This window comes from Dreissena polymorpha, unplaced genomic scaffold, assembly GCF_020536995.1.
Source record: "Dreissena polymorpha isolate Duluth1 unplaced genomic scaffold, UMN_Dpol_1.0 chrUn011, whole genome shotgun sequence".
NCBI lineage: Eukaryota > Metazoa > Mollusca > Bivalvia > Myida > Dreissenidae > Dreissena > Dreissena polymorpha.
In genome coordinates, this window is record NW_026273325.1 from 213,040 (window position 1) to 235,000 (window position 21,961).

At 33.6% G+C, this 21,961-nt stretch overlaps 2 protein-coding genes and 1 long non-coding RNA gene across 3 annotated transcripts in view; 2 read left to right on the top strand and 1 right to left on the bottom strand.

Moving 5' to 3' along the window:
• Positions 1 to 340: 340 nt before the first annotated feature.
• LOC127863505 (uncharacterized) lies at positions 341 to 4,031 on the top strand. Its single transcript, XM_052403052.1, has 8 exons — positions 341 to 601; positions 740 to 822; positions 1,037 to 1,058; positions 1,247 to 1,329; positions 1,485 to 1,506; positions 1,696 to 1,778; positions 3,059 to 3,154; positions 3,410 to 4,031. The coding sequence occupies exons 1-8, from the start codon at positions 553 to 555 to the stop codon at positions 3,776 to 3,778; spliced, it is 807 nt and encodes a 268-aa protein (XP_052259012.1). The 5' UTR covers positions 341 to 552; the 3' UTR covers positions 3,779 to 4,031.
• Positions 4,032 to 4,037: 6 nt separating this feature from the next.
• LOC127863507 (uncharacterized) lies at positions 4,038 to 6,344 on the top strand. The gene is made up of 3 exons (XR_008041075.1): positions 4,038 to 5,317; positions 5,647 to 5,755; positions 6,036 to 6,344. It is a non-coding gene; the product is annotated as an uncharacterized LOC127863507 (long non-coding RNA).
• A 6,723-nt stretch (positions 6,345 to 13,067) lies between these two features.
• LOC127863502 (complement C1q tumor necrosis factor-related protein 4-like) overlaps positions 13,068 to 21,961 on the bottom strand; it is a 13,055-nt gene continuing 4,161 nt past the window's right edge. The window contains exons 2-3 of the mRNA XM_052403048.1: positions 15,387 to 15,540; positions 13,068 to 15,008 (exon numbers count right to left, since the gene is read on the bottom strand). Of these exons, the coding sequence (XP_052259008.1) occupies positions 14,723 to 15,008; positions 15,387 to 15,540 (440 nt within the window). The 3' untranslated portion in view covers positions 13,068 to 14,722. The remainder of the gene's footprint in view (positions 15,009 to 15,386; positions 15,541 to 21,961) is intronic.

A 21,961-nucleotide genomic window follows, 5' to 3' on the forward strand; every position in this document is an offset into this window, starting at 1 on the left:
GAATTATCTTTAGTTTTTTCACCATAATAATTAAATATGGCATGCGCGTTATTTTTGTATAAAGCATCAGAAGTGTTTATTTAAATGTCTTATTCAGCATTGACGCTACCAACGATATATTTCATGAGGGTCGAATGATAAATGATGCCGAAAATGGAGACGCAAAATAAAATTGTGTAATGAAAATAGTTGAAGTCAACCAAATTCCCCATCTATGCGCTTTCGCCGACAGAGACATTGCAATTGGCGAGGAACTCCGATATGATTATGGAGTACCAACACTTCCATGGAGATAAGTACATTCTATTGTAAAGATGTCATCTGTGATGGATTTATCACTGATATTTATCAAATATCACATTTTAAATTAGCTTTAAATGTCTTTTGAATTATTATTTTTATAAATATAGCCAATCAGTTGTATGATTACATTCATGTTCATTCATGAGTTATTCATTTTAAATACAGATATTCAAATATCTTTTTGCCGCGAATTAAAATGTTTGATCATTGAACGTCGTCAAGCTCTACTTTAATGCGGTCTGTCTGATAATGTGTATTTGTTATTTGAATTTTCAGAAATGCACGGAGCAAAAAATGGGTATGTTTCACAGTGATTTTGTTATTACTACACATGCATTAATACAAATGCGTTGTACTTAATGGTTTCATAACTAACGAACTTTCTTACACTGACTAGATTATGTGTAATACCAATTTTTATTGTTGTTTTGAATAGGCAACCCAATGACTACTAGATCTACGGACAGCCAGGAACCAGGACAAACAACATCCATACACACGGAAGAAGTCAATGAGACGGTTTGTAATATTTCGCAAGGTCGAAGCTACTAATGCGTATGTTCTGGTTGGTTTTGTCTTCAGTGAAATGGGCGTAATTTTGCCTTACTAAGGCGTATTGTCTGGTTAAATACCTTTTAGCCGTGAATTAAAATGTTTTATCATTGAACGTCGTCAAGCTCTACTTGAAATGCATTCTTTCTGATATTGTGTATTTGTTTTTTTGCATTTTCAGAAATGCACGGAACAAAAAAAGGGTATGTTTCACAGTGATTTTGGTATTACAACACATGCCTAAATCCATATTATGAACATCATGAAATTATTAAAATGTTGTACAAGGAATTAATGTCAATGCGTTGTACTAAATGGTTTCATAACTAACGCAATTTTTAACACTGACTAGATAATGTGTAATACCATTTTTTATTGTTGTTTTAAATAGGCAACACAATGACTACTAGACCTACGGACAGCCAGAAACCAGGACAAACAACATCCGTACACACGGAAGAAGTCAATGAGACGGTTTGTAATATTTCACTATGTTGAAGCTACTACGGCGTATTTTCTGGTTAAATACATTTTAGCCGCGAATTAAAATGTTTTATCATTGAACGTCGTCAAGCTCTACTTAAAATGCGTTCTGTCTGATAATGTGTATTTGTTATTTGCATTTTCAGAAATGCACGAAACAAAAAAAGGGTATGTTTCAAAGTGATTTTGTTATTACTACACATGCCTAAATACATATTATGTATATCATGAAATTAATGTAATTTGTGTACAAGGAATTAATGTCAATGTGTTGTACTAAATGGTTTCATGAATAACGAACTTTTTAACTCTGACTAGATTATATGTTATACCATTTTTTATTGTTGTTTTGAATAGGCAACACAGTGACTACTATATCTACGGACAGCCAGGAACCAGGACAAACAACATCCGTACACACGGAAGAAGTCGATGAGACGGTTTGTAATATTTCACTATGTCGAAGCTACTAAGGCGTATTTTAGTCTTTAGTGAAATGGGCGTAATTTTGCCTTAAATTATATTGTGCCAATATTTATTCCGGGTGATGCTAATTGGTATTTGGGCTTAACATAACACGTTCGTCGATGACCATTATATTAACATGTTATAGCACACATTATGCGAATTTTAAAAGAATAAAATATTGTTTACCAGTTGTAGTGACTTTGAACTACTTGTCTTTCAAAATCTTCATATACACAAAGAATTTAGAATTTACACCTGTCAATGAAACTGGTGCGCATGTGTATTAACCACTGTAGTTTATAAACATCGACTTCATCATAATCACAAAAACGTTAATTATCGCTTATCCAAGAGATGTAATATCATTAATTTTAATTTTCAGTGTAAGACTTATACGCTGCCAATTACTGTGTATGAAACTCTGAGACATTAGGAAATTTAACATGCGTGTTACATATGGACATTGGTTGATATTTTATCTTAACGACAAAAAAACAATAGCGTCTACTCGATGTTTTGCTATACGATACATTCTGACATTGGTAAGAAAAGATAGTTCATTTTACACCGACCACCGCACAATACATACAGGATTTACCGTGAACCACAGTCCGTTCACCAGTTCTTTTTTCTTCCAACACATTTGTCCAGAGAAGTACAATACCTTTCATTTAACCGTGCATACATTTTTTCTTATTAGTATCTGCAAAAAATATTCCTTGTATACTTTTTCGAACTTTGATAACATGTTTGGAACAACCTAGTATATGTTAAGACATGCTACGTCGGTGTATTCAGCCAATCTTTAAAAAAACTTGATACGTTCAAGATGAATAATCAAAGATATGTTAAATTTGCAACCGTTTTGTTGAAATTGATCATTTAAATGCAACCTTTAAAAATGTTTTATGGGTGTTTTTCAGTTTGTTTTTATGTCGACAAAACAAGCTATCAATCTGTTTAAAATCTTCCCCAATGACAGTGAATGGCAAAAAATAAAACATGTGATGTAAGATAAGCAAAAGTAAACTATTTTGGACGAAGGTGAATTAAACTTGTATTATACCATCGGTTGCAAACATTTACACAAAATTCTCAAGTCACTTAGATTTTCTACATCATAATAAAAAGCCACATGAGTGATGATATCAATTGAAAATGCTGCTAATAAAGAATTGCAATTTCAACTGATACTAAGTAACGTGGATGTATGAATCTTACTCTATTATTGTCTCATTGAATTGTGTTGCAGAGTACCGAAACTAAAGAACATAGCGACACTGCACAAGAGTACAATTTACAAGATGCAGCAGAAAATATGTTGAACAGTGAATCATCGGTTATCGATGTGAGTAAACTTATTACGATTTTGTGATTGCAATACAGTACACACATTTAAACATTTCATCTAAGACTACATATAGTTCAGATTTTGTTTTCAAGCTCTAGTTTTCAACTGTAATTAAGACATGCATTCTGGTAAGTGTTATGTTACACTTACATATTTTTATGGATGTAGTTCACGAACTACAAATTATGATGTTGTCATATTTATATATTTTGTATATGATCTCACACAAAGGAAAACAAATGTATTTTACAGGATAGTGACACTGACAAAGATTATATTCCGGAAGAAGGCGATGCTTCGTCAGATGAGTCGGTAGCTGTTGACCCAATACCAAACATTCAAAGATTCCTAAAGACGACAGCGTCAACACTACCTCCTGTTGAATCCGTGCAATCTCGGGAACGTGACGAATCATCTGCAGAGGCACACAAAAACAACATCACCATCGCTCAAACAAATAACAGTGAATACAGACATTACGATAAGAGATTTTATTGCATGTTTTGCGAAAAGGCTCAAACAAAACTAAAAAAACATTTGCTTTCGCAGCATAAAGATAAGCAAGATGTGAAAGATCTATTAAATACGGAAAATTCAGCAGAAAATAAAAAAAATGAATGAAAAAATAAGGAACGTTGGGAACCATCTCCATAATGTTAAAGTATTGCGAGATGGCCGAGGACAGCTGTTTGTGTCATACAGACAACGTCACAATCAACGCGTAGCTGCAGACAAGTATGAACCTTGTCCTTACTGTTACGGGTATTACCCGAAGAAAATCCTGTGGAGGCACAATAAAAAATGTAAGTTTGCAAATGCAGCGGGATCAAGAAAACGACTCGCTTTAGAGAGCAGCCTGCTATTACCAAAATCAAAAAAAAGGAAGCACTATTTTAAGACGAGTAATCGAGTCCATGAGAAACGACGAAATAAGTCGCATAGTCAAAAGTGATAATACAATCCTTGCATTTGGTGAAAAACTCTGTACAAAAAGGGGCCATGATGAAGAGCAACACAATTATATTAGACAGAAGTTAAGAGAAGTTGGTAGATTGCTGAAAGACATGCGATCTTGTTCAGGCAATGTTGAAAAGTCTTTGGAGAATTTTATGTATCCAGATGCTTTCAAATTTATTACACAATCTTGCAAAAACGTTGCAGGCTTCGACGGAAACACCAATACTTATGCTACACCATCATTAGCCTTAAAGATTGGCACAACGCTTCAGAAATGTCTAAAAATTCTAATTTCGAAAGGAATCGAAACAAACAATCGGGATCTGCAAACAAGGGCTGAGGAGCTTTCCAAACTATTTGAAATTAATTGGACGGATGACGTGTCTTCCAATGCCTTAAGAACACGCCATGAGACTAAGCAGAACAGTCAGAAAGGACTGTTGCCATAGGCAAATGATGTCAAAGTAATGTCTGAATACTTACGACATGAAGCAGAAAGACATGCAAATACCTTACAAGGATCAGCAAGTGATTGCGAGAAAAGGCAAGCATGGCATAAGTTGTCTGAAATCTGCTTGTGCCAAACTATTCTGTTTAATCGAAGACGATCAGGCGAGGTGTCAAAAATGACAGTCGAAGAATATTCAAAAAACAAATTGACAAATGACGATGGAGAATTAGATGGATGTTTAACAAAACTGGAAAAAGACCTGTGTCGTTATTTTTACCGTACAGAGATTATTGCAAAACGAGGTCGAATAGCTGCAGTACTGTTTCCAAGACAGGTGAAAGAAAATATCGACCTACTCGTACGCAGCAGAAATTCTCTAACAAACTGTTTCAATAGTAAATATCTTTTCCCAACAATATCTGCATCATCGCATATTCGTGGGACAGATGTATTACGTTCGATTGCAATTGACTGTGGAGCTGAACATCCGGAAAGGCTTCGTTCTACAAAGTTAAGGAAACATATTGCCACAATGACTCAGCTTTTTAACTTGTCTGAAAATGAATTAGACATTCTAGCTTAATTTCTTGGTCACGCCATTCGGGTACATAGAGAATTCTACAGATTACCAGATGGAACCATGCAGGTTGCCAAAGTCAGCAAGCTGCTCATGATGATGGAAAGTGGACAAATTACCAGAAATTCTGTCAATTCGCTAGACGATATTGATGTTGACGACGAATGTATTGAAGGTATGTCGCATTTTCAATGATAAATTCATACAGTAAACTTGTATAATGTTTTATAATGGGCTCATTACCGAACTTGATAACCTGAAGTGATAAAGAGAATTACAAACATTTTCTGAAATATACTTGTGTTATGCAAGGCAATTCTTTTTTATCATAGACGACCAGGTAAGGTGGAATGTAAAGTCTACACTAATTTTGTGCTCAGTAAGGTTTACATTGGCTACTTCTAATTTTTCAATTTCAATGCACTAACTGCATATGTATTTGGTGTGCTTCGGTTGTTTCCATCATTGTTATATTATAAACTATATATAATTTTTGATCTTCAGATTTACACGACAGATGAACTATATTCTTCTGAATCATCCGAAAATGAAAATACTGAAGACCTTGAAACTCTGCTTCCCAGCACCAGTCAACCAAAATTAACAGACAAAGGTATGCATACACATGTGAATGCATTTAAGTTATGTATCTCCAAGTTTCTTATGTTTCTTAGAACATGATTTGCTTACATGTAATTGTTTGATTCATTAGACAAAATAATGTTTTCAAATTTGTCGTGTGACATTGATGTCATTATCAGGTGCCGTAAGTACCTGGACGCTTTTGTCGTAATTTTGCTATGAAAAATTGTACTGAAGTATATATATTTAATATGAATATCTTACACATGGCAGTTAGCGACGTCATATGGTGTTTTATTATCCATGTACAGAAAAGGGTACTTCAAATACCAGGAGAACAAAACAAGCAGCCAAAAAGCAATGGAGTGAAAACGAAAAAGGAGCTGTTCACAGACACTTAGATCGTTTTTTGATAATGGGTAAATTACCAGGGAAAAAAGAAATACTTGCATGTATTGAAAGTGAGAATGACCTTCACAACAGAAGTTGGAAAAATGTCAAAGACTTTTGCAGACATTTAATTAAAACAAAAAAACGACGGGGACTTTTAACTTAAAAAAATATTACATATTTAATGCACGTTTAGGAGAATACGTTAAAGAATAAAGTTTTCACGTGTGTTTTGTGTGTTTTCTTGTTCTTTATACTCTTTTCGAAAACGATATATGTGTGCTTATTGTATTTGAATGTTTTATTAATACGGTTCAGTCAAAAACGATATTTGTTCGTAATCATATCGCCGAACAAATTAGGATTGGTATATAGTTCGGCCAAAGAGTGTTTCTTTGTACTTTCTATTACGAGTTTCTACGAGTTACTCACTATACAAGTTATTTTTTACCCCAAACTTGGTCAATATGAATGAATATAGCAAACATGATAACAAATTAATCTAAAAGGCTAAACGTTCAGAGAAGGCACACAAAAATTCAGTCGGATAAATGGAAACAAACATTTTGTTCAAGCATAACAAACAAACACTTTTAGATGTAATAAACTACTGCTACAATGTGAAGAATACAAATGAATATTTTGTCAATTTTACAAAATTTGTTTTGAATGATAGGTGTCTGACTTGCAGTTGAGTACTTAATAGTTATTTTAAAGTAAAAATTACCAATATGTAAATTATTGCGTAAATATCGCACTAGAATTGATTAAATAGTTGTTAAATATTACAATAATTTCCTACACAGACTTTTGTGCATTTGTTTTGCGTGTAGATATTCACATTAACTATCAATTCACACATTTGCTTTGTGTATATAATTGGTATGTTTATATGTTTTTCATATCAAATTGCTTGATCTACAAAAATTCGCGAGGAGTTATGCATTTTTCGGCGTAAGCTGTATTAAGCCAGCTTTTCACCTTAGCCTGACCTTTGTAAGTGTCCAATAAAATTCCAATAAAATTTCCCGCGGCTAGGTACGAATGAATACACTTCATTTATTCCATTGGCTGATTTGAGTATACCACCAGAACATTGGAAACATATCCGCGTCTTTGTAACACTGTTTTACTGTATGAAACAATTTTATCTCGAATGAAAAGGCTTAATAGATAGAACAGTTTTACACTCAATTCTCGACATCAATACAGTTTGTGCGTACACCTTTTATTTTCAGAGTATTACCAGCGCAAGAGCGTTTATACTTAAAAGGCTATGTTCTCATATTTAGTACTTACTTCCTTATTCCTGTCAACATGTTAGCATGTAAAAGTATAAAGAGCAATGGAAGCGAGGCCTCACTTTAAAGCATTGCATTTCAACCCGCGAGGTATATCGGGTCAATTCGCGGACATTCAGAGTTTATATACAGGTCATCACCGGAGTTGGCGGCCAGTAAAATAATCGTTATATAATAAAGACGCTATCCGTGAACTAGGTGACCTGGAATTTTCTTTAGACCAGAAATATGTTAAATGAAGATATTCAGCAATATAATTATGGTATGTAAATAATAGATTCTTAATGTGTTTTCAACAATACAATGATAAATATTATTGTTGATAAATTTAACAATAATTATTCGTCCATATTGCCTAATGTACTAAAGTGATATTATGAGCATGTAACAGTTTATAGGTGTCTATCGCAACCGTTGATTATTTTTGATGTTTCTACTTCATATACACTTATATTAATTAATGCAGCATCATGATACTAAAACAATATACCAGAAAGAGAAAAATAATGCATTTGAATATCAACCGTACTTTCGTTTGACAACTGATCATGCGTTTACGAGTTGAACCTAAATTTAGTTTTAGTGCAGATTTGTTCATACGACACAAAGACACGAAATTGTTTTACGGATCATTTCAGCTTACAGGACTGGGTGGGTCACGTAAGAATATCGAATATAAAATATATTTTTATAAACAACTGGTAGCAAGGTGAGTTGCAGATAATTAATCAGTAACCACATTTTAACTAACTATTTCTTTTCAGCTCAATTCAACAGTGCAAAATGCCCATAATATCACTTTAAGCATTAGCACGATGATAATTGATACTGTTAATAATCGAATCAAATAGCAATGCCCGACAAACCACTAAAACATGTTTGTTCGAAGAACGCGCCTATAAATACGGATACTTCTCGTGTGGCCGGTTGACTCATATGTTTAAATTTCACTTCCATTCTTCTTTTGGTTTTCTGTTTTGTATCTATAGGTTTATGACCAGCAATATGTTATAATGTAAATTCTAACACGGCACGTGACTTGTTTTCTATAGACAAAGAAGGAAATCAAGCGTGGGTTATTCTGCAATAACTTATGGGCGGAGCTTATACACTGAAAGCACGCGCTGTAGCTTAACAAAACATGCCGATACATTTTCCACCAGCGTAATAATCCGGTATTTTATGAATGAAAGTCACGTGACAAAATACTACGCTATGAACAGAAATGCGTAAACTTGACCCAATTTCCCACGGTGTTCGTCTGCTGCTTCGATACTGAAATGGCTGAAGTTCGAATCGGAGTTGTTGTCTTGTAGATTCAACACTCTTGCGTTAATTTAAAGAGTACAATGAAAACATGTTAGTTTACGCAAGTTGTTGTTCTTAGTTAACCAAACGTGAGAAATGAAATGGGTTTTTTCCATCCAGTTTGGCTGTTATTGAGGGCGGAGATCTGATCGACAGAACAGCCGAAAGCTATTTTTATGGGCGGAGCTTCACATAAAATAGTATGCAAGAAAAATAAGATACATTCTATAAATCTTTAGTAAAAATCGTGTTAGAATCGAAATAATTCGTGTACGTTATAGTTTGTGGTCGAATAACCCACGGCCGGAAGTTTAGATGCGTGGTTTCAAATCACTCGTGCTTCGCACTCGTGATTTAATCCCTACGCATCTAAACTTCCGGCCGTGGGTTATTCGACAACAAACTATAACGTACACGAATTATTTCTTAATTCTAACACGGCACGTGACTTGTTTTCTATAGACAAAGAAGGAAATCAAGCGTGGGTTATTCTGCAATAACTTATGGGCGGAGCTTATACACTGAAAGCACGCGCTGTAGCTAAACAAAACATGCCGATACATTTTCCACCAGCGTAATAATCCGGTATTTTATGAATGAAAGTCACGTGACAAAATACTACGCTATGAACAGAAATGCGTAAACTTGACCCAATTTCCCACGGTGTTCGTCTGCTGCTTCGATACTGAAATGGCTGAAGTTCGAATCGGAGTTGTTGTCTTGTAGATTCAACACTCTTGCGTTAATTTAAAGAGTACAATGAAAACATGTTAGTTTACGCAAGTTGTTGTTCTTAGTTAACCAAACGTGAGAAATGAAATGGGTTTTTTTCATCCAGTTTGGCTGTTATTGAGGGCGGAGATCTGATCGACAGAACAGCCGAAAGCTATTTTTATGGGCGGAGCTTCACATAAAATAGTATGCAAGAAAAATAAGATACATTCTATAAATCTTTAGTAAAAATCGTGTATGAATCGAAATAATTCGTGTACGTTATAGTTTGTGGTCGAATAACCCACGGCCGGAAGTTTAGATGCGTGGTTTCAAATCACTCGTGCTTCGCACTCGTGATTTAATCCCTACGCATCTAAACTTCCGGCCGTGGGTTATTCGACAACAAACTATAACGTACACGAATTATTTCTTAAATAAGCCGCGAAAACTCCCCGTAACATCCCGTACTGCGTGTGATGCAGCTAAGAACTGCACAGAAAAAGACATTCGCTATACTTGATCTCATTCATTAAACTATTTACGCCGTATATCTTTTTAAAAGATATTTCTTGTTTCCTATGTTTTTATTTGAAGTTTATAATTCAACGACGATGAAAAACTAAGATGCCAGATTTAGTTATATTTTTGTCTCATTTATGGTTAAAGATCAATAAACATACCCATTTCCCAGACTAAGATATTGTTAAACAATGCATCGCGTTTGCGACGGATCTCTTTTATGCATTCTAACACAAGCTATTTACTTGTTTTTTTCGAATACTCTGCATATACACACACTTGAACAAGCTGTAGATTACCTAGAACAAAACATATTTGAAACATATATTTATATGTGATATGTAAATGCATGCACAAAGCTAATAATTTATCATGTTTATACACTTTGCGATATTATGCTATAATGTCGGTTGTTTTAAGTGGTTAATCATTATGTTAACCATGTTATCTGCCATCTGGAATGTAATTAAGTGTTTTGACATGTATGCGAAATTGATCTTGTTCGATTTGGTGAGGTATTTTCAGAATTGAGTCACACTGTTATAATTTTCCTGTTGGTACATATTATTTTTAAGTTGGCACCAACAAGGGTCTAACAATTGATCCACATGTGCACTCCCCAGTAAGTATATATACTATAATGTAAGTGATTTAAAATAATATTAAACTACGTGTTTGATAAGTGTTTGCTTTGTAACATATTTAATTATTAGTGTTTTTATATAATGATAATGCTGTCAAAGTCAGCGGTGATTATACGTGTATAACAACATTAATTATAACTTTTATATTGTTTTCAACAAATAATATATGGTTGACACATCGGCATAAATTTTCAGTGCTTAAAATACACTCTTTCTATTATATTTTATGCAAAAATTAGGTACATAAGTTGGTTTGCATAAAGGTAGTTTGAACAAAATATGTGAATTCAAATCTTGAAAAAAGGTGTTTGGTTTGCAAGGGAAAACTAAGCGATTGCCAGTGACTATTTTCCTTAAAATATAAGCTGTTATTTCGACAGGTAGAATTAAATGTAAGTTCATTATTAACGTTAACCCGTTTTTGGCATGCTCTACTCAAACAAGTGCATACATACTGTATTTTTTTTTAAACAGTACATGTGTAATGGTATCACAGTTGTAGAATTGGAATTCATATATTATAACAATAAATACTGATCATTATTCAGATTGACCTACCGCCGTAGACTAAGTCACTGGCGCATCAAAATGCATTGTTATCAAGTCGTTTTGCTAGTTTACTAAACTATTTTGTTTCTCAGGCCTCGCCACATTCGTTGTGAAACGTTCATGATTGTTTAAAGTTACAGATTTTATTATTTTTGAAAATGCAATAAATGTATTTAAGACAATTTAAGTGAAGTGGAAGTTGACATGCGTGTGAATGAATTTGCTGATGTTTACCTGTTTCAGGGGATTAAATGCATGAGTTATTTTATAATGTCAGAGTAAGGACAAAGTCAATTTATACTACTCAATCTACATGCATATGGGCAGTTCTACTTTTAGGATAAAAAACTTCATAGTACGTGAAAATCGTGAATATTTTTTTCTGATGGAAAAAAGGAATTAAACAAATAAGCCGCCTCCCCCTCTCCTTCATTCGGTTTGACAAATAGCGTGGCCTGAAAGAAAATAACATTATTTTTTAGTTTTAAGAACGAATTGTATTCATTTGTTGATTAATTGCACCATGATTGTTATGGTATAATGCAGCACTTGCATGCTTGTAGTCGGCTTATAGCTAATAAAGTCATAAATGTATTGTTTGATTTGCGTTATGTCTCTTATGCTTATTTTGATGTGAATAATATTTGAGTCAATCAATTGAGGCATTTTTGTAGAACTTATATAAGGTCATATAATAAACATATTTAATTTAAATATTGTTTCATACATATTCTTTTCAATTTTTGTACTAACTTAAATATTATCCATGAACGTGCACGCCATTGTCCTATTAACAACGGTACCATGATTACACACAATTGCCCCTGTTGGTAAACGCAAGTTCCCCGTTGGACATTATTGAAGTTCTACAGTGATAGCGCGCTTAAGTTCCTCTCTTGGTTAACACAATTCCCCTGTTGGCACTTATTAAAGTTCCACGGTTGGTACGCACATAGTACCCCTGTTGGTATACACCGTTCCCCAGTTGGAACACATTGAAGTGCCACAGTTGGAACGCACTAAGTTTCCCTGTTGGTATACACCATTCCCCTGTTGGTACACGTTAAAGTTCCACAGTTGGTACGCACTTAGTACCCCTGTTGGTATACACCGTTCCCCAGTTGGCACACATCGCAGTTCCTCATTTGGTACGCACATAATTCCCCGGTGTGCATGTAAAATTTTCTTTGATTTATTACCCTATTTATCATAATTTTTATGTCAAAATCGTATTTTAGGTTCGAAACTTGTCTGTTCTTTATCACTTTCCGCTTTCTAGAATATGTGGAAATGGTGGTCCCCGGTTGGTAGGTTTAGAACACATTTCCCCGGTTGGAATGTTTTACAAGTATGCGTGTGTGTGTGTGTGTGTGTGTGTGTGTGTGTGTGTGTGTGTGTGTGTGTGTGTGTGTGTGTGTGTGTGTGTGTGTGTGTGTGTGTGTGTGTGTGTGTGTGTGTGTGTGTGTGTGTGTGTGTGTGTGTGTGTGTGTGTGTGTGTGTGTGTGTGTGTGTGTGTGTGTGTGTGTGTGTGTGTGTGTGTGTGTGTGTGTGTGTGTGTGTGTGTGTGTGTGTGTGTGTGTGTGTGTGTGTGTGTGTGCGTGCGTGCGTGCGTGCGTGCGTGTGTGTGTGTGTGTGTGTGTGTTGGTGATGTATAGATGTGCTGGTGTAATTAAAAAGATTAGTATTGTCTTTTATGAACAAGATTACTAAAACAAAAGCGTGCATTGAGGTACGTTGGAATGCGAAATGAAGGTGAACGCAACTTGTCCATAATTCGGAAAAATGTGTTTCAATTTCCCTTATGCGTTTGTTGAAATGCAAGTTCTGGATGGATGCTATGTAAACATTAACGAATATTTTGAATTTATTCTAAATTGAACTAATCTGGCATATAATATATTTTTATATATATTGAACATTTGGACTATTACTTGTCATTTATTCGAAGTTTATGGTCAAAGTTTAAAAAGTGTGTTATGGATGATATTAACATATACTATACAATATATTACACTCACAAATACAAAAACTAAAAATCGGCCATGCTCCGTGAAAAAGCGGTTTCATGCGTGTGCGTAAAGAGACGTACTAGATAAGCATTTGCCAATTGCACGGGCTTATCAGAGACGACACTTTCCGCTTTTAAGATATTTACGTTTCAAGAAAGTTTCTTCTTAGCAAAATAAATACAGTTTAGGCGAAAGTGTCCTTGTGCAGTCCGCACAGCCTTATATGGTACGATAATTTACGCACATGCATTAAACCCCTTTTTCACAGAGCACGGCCAAAATATAATAAGCGAACGAATCTATTAAGTATTACTGGGAAAAACAATCATTATCAGACAGGGATTTCATACATTCGATCACCATCTTGATTTATACATTGTGACAGGCATTTGTCATTCTAAAGAAGAATGTTCGGCAGCAATTAAAAAGAACTGCAGGACGTAACTATTACTTCATTTTACAAGCATTCGTTATTTAAAGCCCCATTACTACTCAAAATCAACGAAATATTCGAACAATATTTCATAAAATAAAGTTAAACAATTAAAAATCCGTGTTCCTTATGAAAATAGCCTAAATTTCAACGCATATGTTTTGCATATTTATTTCCATTATAATTTCCCGCAATCATATCTATTGAAACGACACAGGAATACTAACATGGTACCATTAAGTGTCCCTGTGTCGTATGAATAGATATATTCGCGGGAAATTAAAATGGAATTAATTGTGTCACAAATAAATAAAAACAATCATTTTGTATCTACAAAAATCTATGTAACAATACCACATCAAGCGTTGAAAGTGTGGCTATTGCTATACGGAACACTGATTGTTTAGGTGTAAACTTTATTTTACGAAATACTTTACGAAAGTTTCGTTCAGTTTGATTGTTAAAGAGGCTTTAATTCAATCGTCGGTAGTATTCTAGTTTACAGAAACGTTGTTTACTGTACCGTCTTGGGCAAATATCGTAAAACACACCGAGATAACGGTATGAAAACCATGCAGTATATTGGTCAAAATGTATTTCCAAATCTACCGATTGACAATGCGATCATATATAATTGTACCTCGATATTGCGCTATGAAAGATTCGTTTGTACGCGTTCATTCGTAAACGTAGAAACATATATCAATATTTAACATAAACACTTTTGTCATTTGTAAGATTGTAAACATAGGTTGTTGACACTTCGAAACCGATGCCATGTTCAACATATTTTGAAATAGATGATCGTTTACAATATACGAGATATGTTGATAAAATATATTATTTGGTATTTCCATGAATTTGAATTAACATAAAATATTGTATTTTGTATTACCTGGTACACACACAAAATAACCATTCTAACATACAGTTCAATAAATAAATACTAACTGCGACAAACAATTTTATCAGATTTCAAAAATCGTCAATGTTCTAAACATGACAACAAAGTTGTGTCAGGTCATTCAATCGTTACATATTTATGCGCGAATACATGACGGCTAAGCCTTTCTAAAATCTTAATGAGTGTTAGTCCTTTGTACAGTGCAATGCCATACTCGTACTCTTTATTTAAAAAGCATCGATCAGAAACCCAGAAAAATGCGAATGATATTCGAATGCCTGACCAATGCCGTTACTACCAGCAATATTGCCCGCTGAAAAACAAGCCAACCAAACATCATCGCCGTTAGAGAGCTGGACAACTACCACAGTCGTACTTTGTGTCCATCCTGTCTGGGAGTCGTGTTTGTAGATGTAACCGATTTCATTATTCAGCTTGTTTTTTACCATCTTAACGTGTAATGTTTCACCCGGATGACCCGACAAGGTTGCGCTAAACACATACGTACCGTTTCTGAAATCAATTGGGGAGTATGTAGTAACATTATAGTATGCAGTCACAATATTTATCAATATTGTGGAATAAAGAGACATTATATTTATGTTTGATGTCATGGGCACAAATGTAGCGAATTATTGTGATGGCTGTTTGTGACGAGAAACAAACAATGTAATTATGCGTTCGGTCGTGTTTAATGTTGTCTTAATCATTTATGCAATAAGTTTTCTTGATCTATATAAATATACATACACACAATCTTATTTGGCGTTGATTCAACCAATACCTGTCAATCTATGTTTGCTTGAACATGTTTTAAATTAGGATGGATTATGTGTTATAAAATATTATTCTTTAAATCACGTTAACATCATCGTTTCCTATAAAACTTACACCGATGAACGAAAGGTTCCGTGTCGGACATCGTACGACATTCGGGTATCTAGTACTACCCTGTCGAAAACGAGCGGGGCATCGGCAGAACATGCAAGGGAATTGGTCAAAGTAGCCATAAACGCTGGGGCAGGATGACTTTTTGCTACTGCACCTGTACAATAGTTATCAAACATTTTTCGTAAAAGTATCATACAATAATACACACGTTACTTTTCGGCCCTTGCCTTCATTAGCATTATGAATGAAAACAAAGACATAGAAAGTCGTCATCGGTAAATGTATAACATATAATATTAAACACATACTATTAGAAAGATGGATCAATTTTGATACAACAGCCTATTATTAATAATATAATTTATACAATACAACTTGAAAATAGGCAAACATTAAATGTATATATGAAATATGCTTATGAACTGTATGGCATTGAGCAGTGTATTTTTAAGACCGTAAGGAATCATAGTTTCAACAGCATCAATAGGTACACACGATACATGGTATAAATGCAAACTGCGTAGATCCAAATTGTGAAGCAACATATGAACAATGATTTATTGAACAGTTCTTAATATCAAATGTATAGCTGTTTACTCTGCGGGGTAAATTTTGATTAGTTTGTCAGACGTATTGTTTATAACCATGTTTACATGTAATAAGATAAACAGCAATACGTGAAGTACACTCATAATCATAGTGTCAATCAAAGGATGAACCAGTTAAACTACTTTTGAATTTTGAAACAACATATATCATTTCAGTGTGTGGATCTACGTCGGTTACATTAACAAGATACATCTAGTGAGTACTGTTATAAGGCACTGAACTATTCACAAGGCTGTTAAGTAAATTCTAAGTTAATTTACAGACCAAAATATCCTTAAATTAATGTAATGATACCACACGTGCCTTGTCTGATAATCATGATAAATCCCAATATTTATGTTAAAGTTTAGCAATATTTGGAGTCGATTTTTTTACAGAGGCAGTAAAAGTTATCATGCAATTATTATTTCTTTAAGTAACACATAATGCACTTTCCTGTGTCATATTTTGTCACTTAAGGAACTACATGTTCAATAACATTTGGTAGATAATGTTAATGCTCAGCTTTCCAGTACGAAATACATCGTTTACAGGTATTGGGATGAGAAGACGTATACATGCATATTACTATGCCTTTGAAATATATTTGTAACAACAGTGTCTGGTTCACTTTTTATATAGACACATCATTTTTATAATGGAATGGAAGTTATTCAAAGTAGCAATATATGTTAAATCGTCTAAAGGGCAGTTGTCATCAAAATTATAAACCAAATATATGGTTTAAAAGTCGTGTTGTTCTCCCTCTTACGGCCTATCAAAAATGAAGCTTTAGACGGTATCATAGAACTACACATATCAATACGCATAGTTTGTAAATAAGTATAATTATTGAAATCAAAACAATTATTTTTAATAACAACTTACCGTAGTTTGCGAACATAATAAACATTTCGATTATCATTTATTGTCTGTTTTTCTTAGCAAATATGTACATGTTTCTATTTACTAACAATGCGGAAAGTTAGTGAATACAGAAGGTACATATAAGTAACACAGTAACAGTATTATTTCCAATTCAAAATTAAGCATTGTTTAATTAAATCTGTGATGCTGTTTTAAACACGATGGACAATGCTGCATCACTGGATTTAAGACATAGACCAAGTATTACGAACTGTTTTCTATGCTAGAAACTGCATGCAGACAAGATGGGTCGACCGGAATATTCAAGTGGAAGATGGTCCTTAAAGTTCGTGTGTATCTTTGGCGAAATGTAGACTTGAGGACATCGAATATTAATTGGAAACAAGTCAAATTGTTGACTTTTACCGCGGATATTGGTCTTTATTTCTTCGAAACATTTTTTGATATTTTCTTCGCTTACTGGTGTTGGTTTTTATTAATGAACATTCATCATATAATAGACGAGTTAGTTTTTTAATAAATTAGTCCCAATTGGTGCAAAATGGTGCCATGTGTTATCTAATTTCAATGTCACATGGTACTTTTTCCACCGATTTATTGTTATTTATAACGACAATATTATTTGAATGTCGGTTTTTAAATAACAATATTATTATGTTGAAGGAGTAGCAGTCCCGTATTTTAAAAAACAAACAAAGAATAATAATAACAATGATAATCATGGCAACAACAACAACAATACATGGTACGACGATAATTGTAGAAATAAAAAGCTGCATTTCAATTATACATTAAATAAATTTCGACAATGTAATTCGAATCAGAATAGAATTGAGTTAGTAAAGGCTAGAGGTGACTACAAGAAAACCTTACGTAAGTGTAGACTTGAATATGACAATAAACAATCAAAACTGCTAGATACTAAACGCGTAAAAAATGCGAAAGAATATTGGAAAATGCTTAAACAAAGTGCTGGCCTGCCGACACCAAACATACCTATATCTTGTTTTGAACAATATTTTGAAAGCATAAATAATCCAAATGATCACTTCTTTAATCCAAATGAAGACGTGTTATATTTTAATGAGAGGTTTGTAAAACAAGAATTTCAAGTAATGTTTGATGAGCTTGAATGTGAAATAAGTCAGGAGGAAATAAATAAAGCAATAAAACAATTAAAAGGAGGGCGTAGCCCCGGGCCTGATAAAATTATTAATGAATTTTTTATGTACGGACATACAGCGTTCTCGCATTGCCTACTTTCTATATTTAATAAAGTACTATCATTAGGATTTTTCCCGGAAACATGGTCAGAGGGTTTTATAGTTCCGCTTCATAAAAAAGGGAGTATTAATAATTGCAATAATTATCGCGGCATTACTTTATTAAGCTCAATGGGTAAACTGTTCACTAGAATTATTAGCAATCGAATAGATTCATGGGCCGAAAAGTATTTTGTCTATGTTGAAGCGCAAGCAGGTTTTAGAAAGGGTATGAGTACTACAGATAATATTTTTGTTTTGCATGGCCTTATAACACATATGATTAATAATAATAAACAATTATACTGTGGTTTTGTCGATTTTAGCAAAGCATTTGATTATGTGGTCAGACCAAACCTGTGGTCTAAGCTTATTCGTCTTGGTGTAAGAGGTAAAATGCTCAATGTTATACAAAGTATGTATTATTCAATTAAATCCAAAATTAAAATTCATAACACAGTTGGAAAAGACTTTAACTGCCTTTTGGGTGTAAGACAAGGTGAGTGCCTATCTCCATTACTTTTTTCTCTTTTTTTAAACGATTTAGAAGAAACATTCATCTTAAATGGGTACTAAGGGGTCGACCTTTTGATGTTTCAAATATTTATTCTCTTATATGCTGATGACAGTGTACTATTTGCGGTTACACCTCAAGCCTTACAATGTGGATTTGAAATTCTTAGCAGCTACTGTCAAAAATGGCAATTTAAAGTTAATGTTAACAAAACGAAGGTAATTGTGAAAAGCGGGACCACTTGCAAGGAACATACAATTTACATATAATAATGAAAATATTGTAATATATCTTATCTTGGAGTCGTTTTCACGAGTGGTGGATCTTTTAACCAGACGCAAATAACCTTAGCAGGGCAAGCAAGAAAGGCCATTTTTAAAATGAAAAAATACTTATATACCATTACAAATATAACAGTAAGCCATCAATTAGAATTGTTTGATAAACTCGTTAAACCAATTCTGAACTACGGTTGCGAAGTATGGGGCTTTCATAAAGCACAAAATATTGAACGTCTTCATACTCAATTTTGTAAAAATATCTTAGGTGTTAAAAGGGCAACCCAAAATGATTTCGTTTACTGTGAGTTAGGGCAACATTCGCTTATTGTAAGTAGATATTTTAAAATAGTTAAATACTGGTTTAAAATAATAGAAAGCAAAGAAAATAAGTATATTAAATTTATATATAACATAATGAAACATGACTTTGAATTAACACCGTCTAAAAAAAATTGGGTTAGTTCGTTGCATCAACTGTTGTCAAGTTTAGGGTTTTTAGAAGTATGGATACACCAAGGGGTAGGACAAAAAGAAGTTTTCTTGTCATTATTCAAACAAAGAATTAAGGATTGTTTTTATCAAAATATGAATTCACGATTAACAGAATCTAGTCGAGCCTTGTTTTACAGGCATCTTAACATATACAGTGATTTAAAAATATACCTTACAAGCATCTCAAATGAAAACCATCGCATTGCTCTTTCTAAACTCAGAGTATTATCTCATCGTTTAATAATTGAATCTGGCCGCTGGCATAAACCCATTGCTACTCCTTATAACGAAAGAAAATGTACACACTGTCAAAAAATTGATGACGAATATCATTTTATTTTAGAATGTTCTTTATTAAATGACTTAAGAAAGAAATATATCGATAAAAAGTATTGGTTACGGCCTAACATGCAAAAATGTATTGCACTTATAAATTCACAAAATGCACTAACATTAAGAAAACTAGCTTCTTTTACATTTCTTGGTTTTAAAGTTAAGAATTAACACCATAATGGTTTATATAAGTAATGTCATTCATTAAATTAAATCTACTATACATGTATAGCAAGACATATTTCATAACGAATTGTTTAACTTAACATTAAACTAAAGCTCCTATACATGTATAGCTTGACATATTTCATTACGAATTGTTTAACTTAACATTAAATTAAAGCTTCCATACATTTATAGCTTGACATATTGCATTACGAATTGTTAACTTAAGTTGCTTATCCTGTTTACCGGTAATTAAAATAGTCATATGAAAAGTAACTTATCTATGTTTTGCTGGTGTTCATAATACTGTTCTTTCTTACGTTTTCATGTATCCAAGGTACACAGAAAATTATGATGCGTTAATATACTCATACTGAGTGATCGGCAATTATATTGTGATCGCCTCTATTAAAGGCTCCTACGTTTATGTACTTTTTATGTATGTTTTGTTTACTTGTGATCGGCAATTATTTCTTGATCGCCTCTTTTAAGCTCATTTCAGAAATTATTGGATTATTATTATTTTGTAATGTATTTTTCGATTATAATTATTTATCACTCATAATGGGCTTCTCCGCTTGTTTTCATGATTATTGTGTTGTCCATGTACGTTCTATGTATGTTTAGTTTACTTATGAGTGTGGGCATGTGTGTAGGGGAGTGTGCGTATTCGTGTGCGCGTGTGTGAGTGTGTGTGTGTGCGTATGGGCGTGCGTGTGTATTATTATCTTAATTATTTATGTATTTTTGCATTTTGCTTTGCCTACGTTGTTGTTAATTTTATTGTGAATTTATGTTGGTCTCATGTGCCTACTATGGCGTATTGGATAGAAATAAACACCTATATATATATTATTATTTGCTTAACTGTTCAGAGAGTGTAGTTGGTCCTTACATACATTTGGTCGGAATTGTTTCTTCGTATGATTATATAGAATTTCATAAGCGACAGCTTCTATGTAAAAGTCAAGATACATGTCTCTCCCATTAGGAGGTGTAAACATAGATGGTGTATTTTTAGAAAATAGCAGGTGTTTATAGTCATCATTTTTACAATTATTGTGTTTATGGTTGTTATTTAGTAATATAAAATATTATTTTAAACGTAATCTCCTTGTAAGAGAGAAACTTCCGTTCATTCAACTTAATCATACAATTTAGCACAGGACTGACGCCTAATAATTTTTCTAATAAATTTAATCAGTGTCTTTTAATTTACGGTAAACCTCCCTTAAAGTTGTCGGATACATTCACGCACACAATCACACTAAGCTAGTATTCTAGATTTATATAATGGGTTGTCTCACTGTTCTTATTCACGTGCGTGTTTTGACTTAACGCGTTCACCCTGTCCCGTTTATGATTTTAAACTTTAACCGTTTTCTGTTTGGGCGTGTGTGTTTTTTAAAGGATCCTATAGTACGCATCAGTATTATAAAAGTATATAGGGAAAAACTGTTTGCTGCACTATCTGTTTTTAATATATCATGGGGAACCGAAAACAAAATTAGCACGAGACTTTTCTGTATTTGCAAAACCATGCAGCGTTATTTTTTGTATATCATAACTCAAAGCCCCTGAGTTAAAAATAATAACTAAATATAATCGTTGCGACCTAGCACTACTTTGTCGATACATTTTTTTCAGTTGCTTATTCTATTTGTGACCAAAATGTATTAAAACTTTTTATCAAATTGTTTGTTGCGCTGAATTTGATTCATGTCTACCAAAAAATGAAGATGTTATTATTGACTTTGAGTAATTTCTTGTAGTAGTAAGCAATAACTGATATAAACGCCCGCTAGTTTGATACACGATAATAGATACTAAAACACATTGACATCGTCTCGTTATCAACGTAGAAATATGTATGATGGATCCCTGTGAAAAAACAACGAGCATCTGACCAAAATGAATCTGTACGAGGAATGCCTATCGTTTGAATTAACATATTGAGTTATTATGGATGGTTTGAAAACAAGAGCTTCAGAAGACAGCGCGTCGCTCGACGTTTCGAGTGCTTGAAAGTATAACATAAGCCATCACGGGGAA